Source organism: Panthera pardus, unplaced genomic scaffold (assembly GCF_024362965.1).
Source record: "Panthera pardus isolate Hobbes unplaced genomic scaffold, ASM2436296v1 HiC_scaffold_8, whole genome shotgun sequence".
NCBI classification, from domain to species: domain Eukaryota; kingdom Metazoa; phylum Chordata; class Mammalia; order Carnivora; family Felidae; genus Panthera; species Panthera pardus.
In genome coordinates this window covers 119,734,936-119,747,991 of record NW_026527013.1, presented here as the reverse complement: position 1 = coordinate 119,747,991, position 13,056 = coordinate 119,734,936, and the positions used below count along the sequence as shown (strand labels likewise).

General features: G+C 44.0%; 1 protein-coding gene across 5 annotated transcripts in view; it reads right to left on the bottom strand.

Moving 5' to 3' along the window:
- The window catches only part of CREB5 (cAMP responsive element binding protein 5), a 398,990-nt gene that overhangs the window by 236,438 nt on the left and 149,496 nt on the right, over positions 1–13,056 (bottom strand). For all 5 annotated transcript variants that reach the window (XM_019443683.2, XM_019443686.2, XM_019443684.2 and 2 more), the window contains one exon: positions 9,251–9,423. In XM_019443683.2, coding sequence (XP_019299228.1) covers positions 9,251–9,423 — 173 coding nt within the window. The remainder of the gene's footprint in view (positions 1–9,250; positions 9,424–13,056) is intronic.

Sequence of the window (13,056 nt, the reverse complement as noted above, 5' to 3'; positions counted from 1 at the left end):
TTAATATCAAGGATCCCCTTTATATCCAAGATCCAAGACCAAACTAGATGTTTATTAAAATGCGTAATTCTCATCCCACCAAAAGTAAATGCCCATACAATTTGTATAATCTTTGACCAAATCCTCATCAGAAAAGTTATAAAAAGTGATGGTACAGAAAATCCATATGATCTAATAAGGATTGAAATAGTATTATTGAAAAACACATATGAGAGAACCTATTGAATCATTTATCTTTTGAATCCCAAGATGTCCAATTACATACATACACGATATATGCAATGGGTACCATGAACTATCTGCAAATTCCTAGAACAGCCGTCTCTTAACTCAGAAAATACCTGTCAATCAGTTCAGATGGCGGAGTTATTCACACTTTATGAGACATACAGTACTTAAGAATATGAAAGCTACAAATGACCAGAAATGCCCACTGAGACACTGCCATGTTATTTGCTCAGTCTTCAAAAGAGCAAAGTGCCCTCCCAGTTACAAAGGACCAGATCTGCTTTATCAGGTTCATTTCTCCTAAGATGCTTGCCTTGCAGAGCACTGCACACACTGATCACTTCCCCGTGTTAATACCCCTTTTGGCATTCACCAAGGAATGATTACACTTAGTCCTGGGACTCTCTTTAAACCACACATCAGGAGCTGTCATGAGGCAGCTAGGCATCCATGTTTCCGGTCCTGAAAACAGGAAATACTGAGCCAATCCCCATGTAGAAACTATGACAAGTACAGAAAGGTAGTTCATTATTGCATTTTGTATTATGGGAAACATATATCCTAACCCCCAATGTCTAGTTACTTGGCACCTTATCCAAGGTCTACTTTTCTAGGAAGACACTCAATATTGACGTAAACTAAAGCCCTATGTTTCAAATCTTCCACGAAGTAAACCCCAAAATGACAATAATGCCAGAAAAGAAGACAGTGGACAGCATTTTCCAAAAGAGCTGCTTCTGGCAAGATCATTGTCCAGGTTTCTTGCATCGGACTTGCTTTATATCTTTCACTAGTATGCTGTTGCTTTTATGTTTTTCTTGTGAGATCTCCAACAATGAGATACTTTTAGCAAAGTGACAATAAAAGAACAATTTATTGATAAGATTAGTGCAAAGGAGGAAACTACACATAGCCATGCATGTAGTACTGTGCCTTCAAAGAACATACAATGTCAGGTTGTTTTCAAAATTAAACTTGTTATGAAAATCACTACATTTTTTTTTTAGTGAATAGGACTTTGAGGATTTTCTTTTTTTTAACTATTTTATTTATTTATTTATTTTTTGGGGACAGAGAGAGACAGAGCATGAACGGGGGAGGGGCAGAGAGAGAGGGAGACACAGAATCGGAAACAGGCTCCAGGCTCCGAGCCATCAGCCCAGAGCCTGACGCGGGGCTCGAACTCACAGACCGCGAGATCGTGACCTGGCTGAAGTCGGACGCTTAACCGACTGCGCCACCCAGGCGCCCCTAGGACTTTGAGGATTTTCTAGTGATACCTCCCTGTTTTACAGGCAATGAAACCAAAACTTGGGGGAGTCAAGTTCATTCAGACCCACAGAACAGTGCAGTGTAGGTGGCCTTGCTTCCGGTTCTGGCTCTTGCCAGTATTAGTATGACTTGGGGCAAGTCACATGTAAATGGGTATGCTCATTTACATGTAAATGTAAAATGGGTATGCTCATTACCACGGAACAGACTTAGAAATTTGTAGTTATTCACCTAGGAGTTGACTCTGGAAATCAGATCTCTCTGGCTTCATATGTTGGGACCCCTCTGTTTGACAGCACCAGCCTCCTCTTTCCAAGCACTCCCAAGCCCTAATCTGTTCTTGTCCACTGTAGTACCTGAACACATCCGTAAACACATCATCTAGAGCTCTCACCAAATTCAACTCTCAGAAGAAAACAAGCCAAGAGGGAAAATAAATTTGAGACAGAAAAAGCACCGTCTGAGAATTCTGATACTAGGACTGACTTGAAATCAGTTGGTTAACCTTTTCATATAGAGATGAAGGAACTGAGGCCCAGGGAAGTTGAGCACTTGGCCAGAGTTGAAAACCTTTTAAATGGCAGAGCTCAGACTATCCTAAACCTATCACCTCTGAACTCATGGCCAATACTTTTACAAGGCTCTCCTCTGACCCAACATAGTTTAGCTCTGAGCAAACTCTTTCTGGTTCTCCAGGCATATCTCTTCAATATGTTGCAGAAAAGAGCAATTGTCTAGATTTACGACGGACACGGAGTGAATGATTCTGGGCTATTTGCTCTAGAAGCAGACCCTCATCTGCGCCTATCTGTTTCTAAAAATGGGGTTGGGGGCAGATTCACACAGAGTAACCTATATGGAAGCTACTGAAACTTTGTGAGCAGGGCTTCTGTTCATAAGGTCCAGAAATGAAATCCTCCTCGGAGAGGAGGTCACAGGCAAATTCACTTATCCACAGCAGAGATCAGAGTAAATCTGGAAGTACACAGTTCATCTGGGCAAAGGCTGGGGGGTCTTCCTTGAGACCAAGAAGCCCAGGGCAGAGCAACCAAATGGCTGAAGAAAGAGCAGTCACTCTCTGCAGTGACTTTGGTTTTCTTACAAAAGGGGAAATTTGGCCAGAGCTCCCAGGTACAGACCAACTCTGCTTCCCCATGTGCAAAACAGTCTCCGATCTCCTATATATTTCCCCTGCAGAACTGGAGCGGCTGCTAGCCACTCAATGTGTCTACCTCTGCCCTTGACCATCCTGCACAGCACAGAGGCTCTTCACACTGGATTCTCCCAAACGGCCAGACAAGCTCATGTGTCTTCCACAGCACTGGGATTGCTATGCATCGGAGTATAGGGAAAGCATGTGCTTTGGAGTCCAACAGACCTCCATTCAAACTCTGCTCATCTCACTGGCTGAACGATGTTGGAAAAGTTACTTCTCTTCTTTGAGCAATGAAACTGGAGTAAATAATGCCTGCCTCCCTGGGCTCTTGGACAATTATAGGAAACAACACGCAATGCTAGATCAGGGCCTGACATATAGTAGATGTTGGATAAATGTCAACTTCCTTCTTTGTCTTCATTACCAATGGAGGGCTTGTCTAACAAAAAGCTTGAGCCATTGTGGGGTGACCTCCAAGTTTCTCTCCCAACTAGCTGTTTATGGACTAAATGTTTGTGTACTCCCCACATTCATATGTTGAATCCCTCACTCCCCATGGGATAGTATTAGGAGGTAGGGACTTGGGAAACAATCGCGTTTAGATGAGGTCATAAGGGTGGGATGGGATTAGCGTCCTCCTAAGAAGAAGAAATACCAGCATTTACCGACGTTCCCGACCCTTACCTCACCAAGCACAAAGAAGAGGCCAGGTGAGCGCACAACAAAATGGCAGTTGTCTCTAAGACAGGAAAAGGGTCATCACCGAGAACCAAATCTTCTGACCAAGGTCCTTGACCTTGTACTTTCAAGTCTCCAGAACTATGAGAAATGAAGTTCTGCTATTTAAGCCACTGGGTCTGGGGTATTTTCTTATATCACTGTAAAGGGATGAAGATACCAGCCTTGCTGTGTTCCAGGTGAGGAGCTGGCGGAGCAAGGCACACAAAGCTCGCCTGAGGAATCCAAGGCAAGAGCCGGATTCAGAGACAAGAGCAGGGTTATTTTTCCGCGTCTTGGAATATGCAGCCATGTGCTCTGGTGTTCTGGCTCTGCCCCCTTCATCTGGCCACAATACCATGTGGTATTACAACTTCTGAATGTTAAGAAACCTTATATTTCCTCAAGTATCAGTACTTAATTTTTCGTTCCACACATAAAACTCTGTGAGTGGAAAGGCTGCTGGCCCCCTTGTCAGAGGTAATTTCTCAAGGCTCTGCATGGGATTTAACGGGAGCCATATGGTTAAGTCCGTCAACCCTCCCAGAAAGCATCCCCCTGAAGGGCCCTCGTAAATGTTCTCAGGGCTGTGAAAGATCCAGCAACTTTCTAACAATAAAGCAATGTTCACAGCCACGATACTCAGCAAAACACAAAGCAGGAAGTAATGGCTTCTATTCTGAATTACTCAAAGGGGTCTTCAAGCTGTCCTGGCAAAGGGCCGTGGGCCAGTGACACCCTGGGACCTGCTGGTCTGCTGCCTCCAGCAGGAAGAAGGCTGGCCTGGATGTCACTAGCATCAGCCTGGGGTGGGCAGTGACGGTCTTACTCATGTTCAGTTTGGCTTGTGAAGTTAAAGAAAACTCTGGATAGTGGTTTTACACACCTATGCATTTACAGAGCAAGCACACTCCCAAATTGTCAGCTGCTTTATTTATCTTAAGTCCTCTTGAAATGTTGCTTTTCTGTGGCAGCGCCATTAGCCGACCTCTCTCCCTTAATTTCTGAGCAACAGTGACACAAAAATCCTCAAATCAATTACCATTCCCATCTCAATGAACACCTCAAACAGCAACACCAACTTATACAACGGAGCCGCATGACTCTGGTAGAAAAGGTAGCATGCTTTTAACACCAACACACTCTGAGGCAGAACAAGCTTTATTACTATGACTACCGGTCACGTCAAGGACCAAGTATTAGCCACACCTAATACTCTGTATAATACACAGTGTCAGAGATCGCAAACAGAAAAGAAGTGCAGAAAGGGCAAAAGGAGGTACAATTTATGGCGCGTACTGGCTTCTCTTTATTTTTACATAAAACAAGGTTTGCTTCTATGGCATCTTATATCAATTTCTGGCTAAGTACCAGGCCTATACTGTCCAACCACAACCCCATGCAAATAGGGTTTAGGACCAAATTGCTAACATAGTTACACATCACATGGACATTGATGTGCCAGGATTCAAAGTAGTACAAAACGAAGGAGGAATATCATACACTAATGGCTTCAAATATGCATGCGGTTGACCATATTTTCACGGTTCCTGACATCTTAACCAGAATGTTCCCCAACGAGCCAGTATCTTTTGTTCAAGATACGAGCTTTCGTAGGAACATTTGTGTATCTTGACGTTAGGCACAGAACACTTCTATGTCGTAAACTATGACCATCAAGTACTTTTCACCGATCGTCTGACAAGCTCACGTGTTTGCCCGAATCCCTACAGAGGATTCAATTTGTAGAACATTTTGAATGAAAACGGAATACAGGAAGAAAACGGGTGGAGTAGAGTGGCAGTGTCTCTCACGACCTATCAGAATCCTGTACCGAGGTCCATTGGTGGAGAATGCCACATTCCATTCCATCTTTACTACTCTCCTGAAGAATCACCGGGCATGAATTCCCTGCTCATGCTTACACCATAAAGAGAACTAGACTCCTTCAGGAAACCTGGGATCTATTAAGATTATAGCCACCTCCTCAACTGCTTACCGGCTCCTACAAAAGTATCTCATGCAAAGAGAGACAGAGAGAGACAAAGACAGAGTAAGAGACAGAGAAAGGGAATTTACATGACCACTACATGCTCATCTACCATTTTTCCCAGGTTCTGCTGACTTAATCCTGAATTAATGAGCCTGTTACATGATATCTAATAAAAATGACTGCAGCAGAGATACTGCTTGGAATCTGCCACATATTTGCTCCAAGGCTGAATCGATTTCATCTATATTTAACACATGCTTGTTTTCTGTCTCACTTGTCTCCCCCACAGCCCATGGCTCAACTCTTTTTTTTTTTTTTTTCCCCCATCTGGAAAACTTATCTCCTAAAATGCTACCATCAATCAGCCAAAGACACTCTTCCTGAGAGAGCGTCTGCCAGTCTGACTAAGCACAAGTAGTCACTAGTTTGGGGATGCCTCCCACACTCTCTAGCACCGTGTGTTTTTCTAGCTTGCCTAACCGCACGAGTACAATTTGGGATATTTATACTTACCTCCAGTTTCTACTGGGATAACAGCGTTACTTTGACAGAACTGGGCATAGGGCATGGTGGGGGGGGGGGGTGATATGGGATGGCACAGAAGTTGCCTGTGTTGCTTATCCACCTACTTATACATTTATTTCTTTGGATTTTTGCATTTCCACCCACTTTGGTCTAGATTGGCTCAGTGCCTGCTCAAAAAGTATGAAAATCCGATGGTTACAAAGATGCATACACCTTTGCCCCTCAAAATCTTCCCTGGACTACCGTGCTGTTCCCATTTCCAACTCCTTCATTGTCAATATCACTCCTAATATATTCGAGCCTTTATGCTTAAATACAGCATGAAAGAAGGTGCAGAAAAGAAAGCAAAAGTAAGGCTGGCAGCAGAAGCCAAGCACCGGGAGAAGGGAAGGAAAAAGAGGGGGCAGGAGACAGGCGGCCCCCTCCCTCTCCCACAAAGTTCCAGTCGTGAACACACCCACTGGCCACAGCAAAAAAGCACTGTGCGTGGGCACAGGTGGGTCCCAGCCTCCCTGCCTGGATGCAGCTTAAGCGCTGAGCCTGAATGAAGACTTTCATTGCTGTTTGCTGTTTTTGTTGGCCAGTAGCCATGGCAAACATTTGCAGGTGGCTTGGCCAGATTTTGACACTTAAATATTTGAGGTTGTGATAAAAATCAGAATATTACTACAATATGGTTCTGTGCAGTCTCAAGAAAAAAAAAAAAACTATCTGCAATTTCAAATGCTCATTTAAAGACACAGTCTCCAGAGGGAACTCATGTTTTAAAATAAGTACTCATTTCCTCTTTGCTGCGAGAAATAAAAGAGTCAACTATCCCCAAATGTTACCACCTAGAGTTTCATTCTGAATCCACTGGTGAGATGGGTTGGGTTGTTCCTTGCTGAGCCCCCACGGCCATCCGGGCAAGGTTTTAGATGGGTCACATGGAGAAAATGGAAATGACAGGATGTGTGGGTTGGAATCAACATGGTAAGCACGACAGGGAAGGATCTGAAGAAAAGGAACAGCCTCCCTCAAGCCTGGCAATGAGACAGAGTCCTAAAAGTGACAATTATCTCCTAGAACGCACCAGGAGAGACATGCAGGAGTAAATGAGAAGATGGAGTGGGCTGGGAGGTCGCATGTACCAGAGAAACACTCCCACCCACCCAGGCACAGTGACACAGCCTAGAAATGTCACCCAACTGTACAGCCCTGGGCCAGCCGGGTAAATTATTGACAGAGTCAACACGCATCTTAGAATTTAGTGCTAACCCTTAAAAGATTGTTTCACAAAAACCAGCATTGTACTAACAATGGCCGAATGCTAAGGGCCTCCAAGAGGGTAGCTGGGGTGGGGGCGAGGGGGGAGGCAGAACTCCAGGGGGGAAGGAATGTTATAAAACTGCTAGTAAACTCCAACACATTTTATGTTTTTTCCCCTTGAAAGAAAAATAAAATAATTATGATTAGCTGGCCTAACTGTGAATTGTCTGCCCAAAGCCAAACCACTAGAGTGAAGGAGTGCCTTGAGATTTAGATGCTGTCTTTAAAGAACCCACTCCACCCTCGTAGTATATTATAGGTTCTTGCTTTAGATGGTGGCAATATTTGCTCCCACGGTCATTTGAAAAGAAAAGAAATATTTAACAGGGCTACTAGCTAATTTAGCATTGGCTTCTTCCAACAAAGTCAAGCATTCAAATGGCCAGATTAATATTCTTTTTTTAAATGGGAGACCAAAGGTACCCATGCCAAGCTCACGAAACCATCACTGCCCACAGCTCTCATTTGTTAAGATGGGTCTTCACAAATCACAACCCATCTGATAGGTTGAGAAATGTGGGAGACAAGGCACCCCTTCTAAAGCATTCTAAGGAGGAATAAGCTGATGTTGTTCCCCATGCTCACTCTTGATCTGAAATTCCTACAAACATGAAAAACAAAGGGAAAAGCGCCTGGCTGGCTCAGTCCGTGGAGCATGTGACTCTGGATCTGGGGGTTTTAAGTTGGAGCCCACATTGGGTGTAGAGACTACTTAAAAATAAAGTCTTTGAGAGACTGGTAAAAACTGAGAATAAACTAAGGGTTGATGGGGGGTTGGGAGGGAGGGGAAAGTGGGTGATGGGCACTGAGGAGGGCACCTGTCGGGATGAGCACTGGGTGTTGTATGGAAACCAACTTGACAATAAATTTCATATTAAAAAAACAATTTAAAAAATAAAATCTTTTAAAAAACAAAGGGGGCAAGACACATTGGCACATTGCAGGTCTGCTTTGGGTTGTTGTTGTTGTTGTTGTTTTAAATCACCATATCCAATATTCAGCTGAATATTCACACTGAATTCTGATGCACATACCAAATACAGCAAGCTCCCTATCCTATTTTAAACAGAGGATTGTGGGAACATACAGCAAGCAGTTCTCAGCTTTCAACAATATAAATTTATCAGAGCTCTTTGGCTTAAGTTACTACTTTTTCTTCCTAGGAACTTGACTACTCTTAAATTTTCTATTTCCTCTTCACTCTACTCCTGCGAGGGTGGAAAGAAGACACATAACCATCATCCTGAAGATAAGGAAGCAGGCCAGAGATTCTGTTATTTCTGAGAAGCTCGCGGGTACTGCCCAGGCTGCTGGTCCTCAGACCACACTCCAAGTAGGCAGGGGATAGCACTGTCATATGAAACTCAGAAGTGAAAACTCTTTCCAACCCATAAACAGAGTGTCTGGGATTCTGACGAAACCGACCTTTCTACCAATTTTTCTCAATACCGCAGTACTGTCTTTTTTACATAAGCCAGGGGGAAAGGGCTTGCTGTTTTTGCTTTTTCTACTCCAGGAACGAGCCTGGGCCAACACAGAGGAAGGGGAGAACTAATAAAGAGGTATTAACAAGGAAAAGAAGCAAAGAAGAATAATCAGAGGGAAGCAAGACTGGAAATACATGGAAGACACAGGGGCTGGGCTCAGCAGATCCTAGGAAAAAAGGGACACACTCTGTGGGAGAGGAAGGTGGGCTGGTGAAACCTCCCTCTACCTTCCTCAAGCATTTGTCCTAAAAGTATGCTCTGCTCTCCGTCACACCCAAGGGGTTTTCTCCCGTCATCTTGAAGTTCACAGCCCTTGTCTGAAGAAACGATGCCACCGAATGCCTTGCTTTGCCCCGCAAAGTCCAGGATCAAAAGTTTCCACCAAATGGGGACTCCCCACCCTTCTCCCATTAAAAGCATCACTCTAAGGGCCAGGTGGTACCACACCAGCCAGGAACACCAACTTCTGTCTCACCCAATCTGAGCACCAGAAACAAGGAGAAAGTCCAGAACATTCTCTGAGCTCCAGCCAGGACCCAGAGACAACTGAGGAAGTCTCCTTACCCGATCTGGCGGTTGGTGGAAGGTGCCTGTGTGATGACTGAGCTGGACTGGGGCGACGGCATGGCTTGCTGAATCACAACGCTGGTGTCATGGTTGGGCATCCGGGTGCTGCCAAGCTGGTGAGCTCCGGGCCCCGCCATGGCCCCACCAACTGTGTTATGCATCGAGATATTCTGCCCAGAGAAGACAGAGGGGAAGGTCAGAAGAAGTCAATGTTTTATGCTACTCTCAAGCTCTCAGAGGACAAAATTGGGAATCTGGTCATGTCAACTAACTAAAGAGTTATGGCTTCTGGCAAGCCATGGGTCCACCCATCTTGTTATAACTTACAGCTATGAGCAGATGAGAAACAACTATTTACCCTAAGAGTAACACACATAAGAAAACACCCTGAAATTTACTAATCACTCTGCCGCCTTCCTGATGTAAGGTGTCTATCAGGGACATTTGATGCATATCTTCTCTGACTTGGTGTGATATATACCGTGTTTGAAAATAATTTCCATGGTGAGTGCACGATACTATGATTTAGTGAAGAGCTGTTCAGCATCCTGCTTCGAATGACATGCACACTAGGTTATTGTTTCTTTTTCAGTCGCATGAGAGTGGCCAACCACCTACTTTTTTTCCCTCCCAGGAAACTACTACCTTTCCCAATCATAATCTAGGTACTCATGACCCGAGCTCAACAACCTGGAGAATGAGGATAGATGACTGGCAGAGATGACAGGGTGTCTGGAATCCAATGCCAAGAGCCAAAGTTGCAACTTTCGGCTGTATCTCCATAAAATCAATCTCTAACAATTTTTATGGAATAACGGAATATAGAATAATGATTGCTCGTTCATTTACTTTTTCACTGTCTTGTCCTCTAGAATGAAGAACGTTTGTGTTCATAACTCTCTTTCACGGTACTTGGAACATTGTAGGCACTCAGGTAAACATACATTGCATGAATAAACCAGTGAAGGCAAAATGTGACATCTGAGTCACTTAAGGGAACTAACAGCCTGTGCTTATTTCTGATGACTTGAATGAAGGTTTCCTTGTTTAAAATTCAAAAGTAAGGTAACACACGCAAGGTAAAGCTGTCTTAAAAGACAGTTCTTCTTAAAAAAAAGAAAGTCACTGGGACAAAAAAAGAGGATTCACACTGGAGCAGAAGTCTTACCAATGTGGTGGAGCCAAAAGGTGAGAAATTCAGAGTCTAGAAAAGAAAGGGAAAGTGCAGGGTGAAGCCAAGTAAGTAAGTGGGCCTCTGTAAACAGCTAGGCACAGCTCTTCAGCTTAGAAGGGTAGTGAAATTCGAGAGGTCACTTGGACAATGGGTTGAGGATGGCAGAAAAGAAATGGGAGTGTCACTAGCAATTTACCGGAGGGAAAATATATATCTGTCTGCGCTTTGGGGTTAGCAAAGAAAAAAATAAATGTTACCCAGGAGAACCAGAAGTGGTTCTTTGAAGTTCTTCTGCAAAGAACAGGATTTCCTGCACTACGTGTTAAATGATGGCGATAACATATACGGTATTTGGGGTGGTTGTGTCCATCACGTTGCACCTTTCCCAGATTTCTGATTTCTAAATCCTGACCACACAGTTTGTCAGGAGTCCAGATGGAAACTGGGCACCTGGCTTAGACTGTGGGCCGACTGTGTTATCGCGGGATCCCAAAGGCATGAACAGTCGTCTGTACACACACGCGGTCCAAAGGCTCCTCTTTTACACTGGAAGGTTTTTCTGACGTGGGAAAATATTGTGGTTGGTTAAAGCAAGATGAAAGGAAATGGCGATTTGTGTTGGAGTAGCAGTGCAGGGGTATGCTTAAGTTCTTTTTATAGGGTCTAGAGATGTAGCGAATTGAGCTCAAATGATAATAAAATAAAATAACTGGGTTACTTTTTTTTTTTAATTTTTTTTTAACGTTTTTATTTATTTTTGAGACAGAGAGAGACAGAGCATGAGCAGGGGAGGGGCAGAGAGAGAGGGAGACACAGAATCCGAAGCAGGCTCCAGGCTCTGAGCTGTCAGCACGGAGCCCGACGCAGGGCTCGAACTCACAGACCGCGAGATCATGACCTGAGCCGAAGTCGGACGCTCAACCGACTGAGCCACCCAGGCGCCCCTGGGTTACTTCTTTAGAAAGTGAACCTTAACAAACATACTTCCCTGGGTCTTAATGAGGTCTTGAGGAAGTCAGCAATTAAAAATATTTTTTTCCTCCATTGTTGGGATCCTCAGAGAGACTACCAAGTTTTCATCTTGCTCACAGTCACCTACTTTGCCAATAATAGATCTGAGGCACCGAAAGATTTCTGGCTCTTTTTAGAATTATTTTCTGTTGCGCTGTACTATCAAAAATTATGAATAGAGCTGCACAGTCTAAAATTTAAAATAACAATCTTTCAGTTGCCAAAGAAGAATATAAAATGTATGAACCTTCCTTGGGTTACCCGCGGCACTATTCTTCCATCACCCCCCTATGCGGTCCCCAAGTACTGCAGAGTCAACCTACGCATCTTTGATCTGTTTCTATCCTTCTACCTCTCCTCCTGCCAACCTACACCCAACCACCTCCATCTCCTTTCCTGGACTAGAAAGTGGTCTCCTAACTGGTCTGTCACTTACTTTGCCTTCCCTTTCTCCTTTTGCCCATATACGGTCACAGTGATTTTTTTTTTAAGTTTGTTTGTTTGTTTGTTTGCTTGTTTGTTTGTTTGTTTTGAGAGAGAGAGAGAGAGCAAGCGCATGAGTGCGCAAGTGGAAGGAGGAGCAGAGAGAGAGGAGAGAAAGAATTCCAAGCAAGCCTATGCTGTGAGCACGGAGGCAGACTAGGGGAGGGTACGCACAACGTGGCCCTAGAGATCTTTCAAACTGTGAGATCATGACCTGAGCTGAAATCAAGAGTCAGAGGCTTAACCAACTGAGCCACCCAGGCACCTGGCATGGTGATCTTTTCAAAAACCAAAACTGATCACGGCCCACAATTCTCCCCGCCCAACTGCACTGCCCCACCTCCAGCCACCACCCCCACAAGCTTCTTAGATGGCTTCCATGGTTCAGAAGACATTGACAGCACTCTTTGTGTCATCTTCAAAGCCTGTAGGAGATCCTTCCTACATCTCAGTTCATCTCACACTACTCTCACTCTTGCTTTGTGTTCTTCACTCCACCTTATTGGCATGTTCCTGTCCTCATACTGCCCATGCTCCCTTTCAGCACAGGGCCTTGGGAATATGTTTTTTTCTGTTACCTGTGCCCTTCCCCTGATTCCACCTTCAAATCTCAGATTAAGCATCACGCGAGGAAGACTTCCCTGACCTCTCCAGTGATGGGCACCCTCTCCCTCTTCTTTGCAGTACTTTTTACAAGTTCACAATTGTTTTGATTATTTGACTAACATGTTTCTTCCTTAAGGCCATAAGCGCAATGTGAGAAGAGACTAAATTTGACTTTACTCCCCATTGTCTCTGTTGCCTAGATCAGTGCCTGCATATAATAGGTGCTCAATAAACACTGAATGAGTGAGTAAACTATAAAATGATATTCCTAAAATATTCAGTATGAGGAAGTCTTTTATTCCCTGGCCAGTTTTTGAGAGTGCTAACTTTTTGTCCATCTGCTGGGATCTCAGAACATGCTTATGGTATTAGAGCTTTAGATATTAAGGTATTTGTTCAATTATGGGCTAGAGAAAAAGAAAAGACCAGTGTTAAGATGAAAGCCACAAATATGGGATGTACACAAGAAGGAAAGCCTTTGAAAAAATATTAAATGTGCCCTTGGAAGAAGATGCCAAAAGGCGAGCTC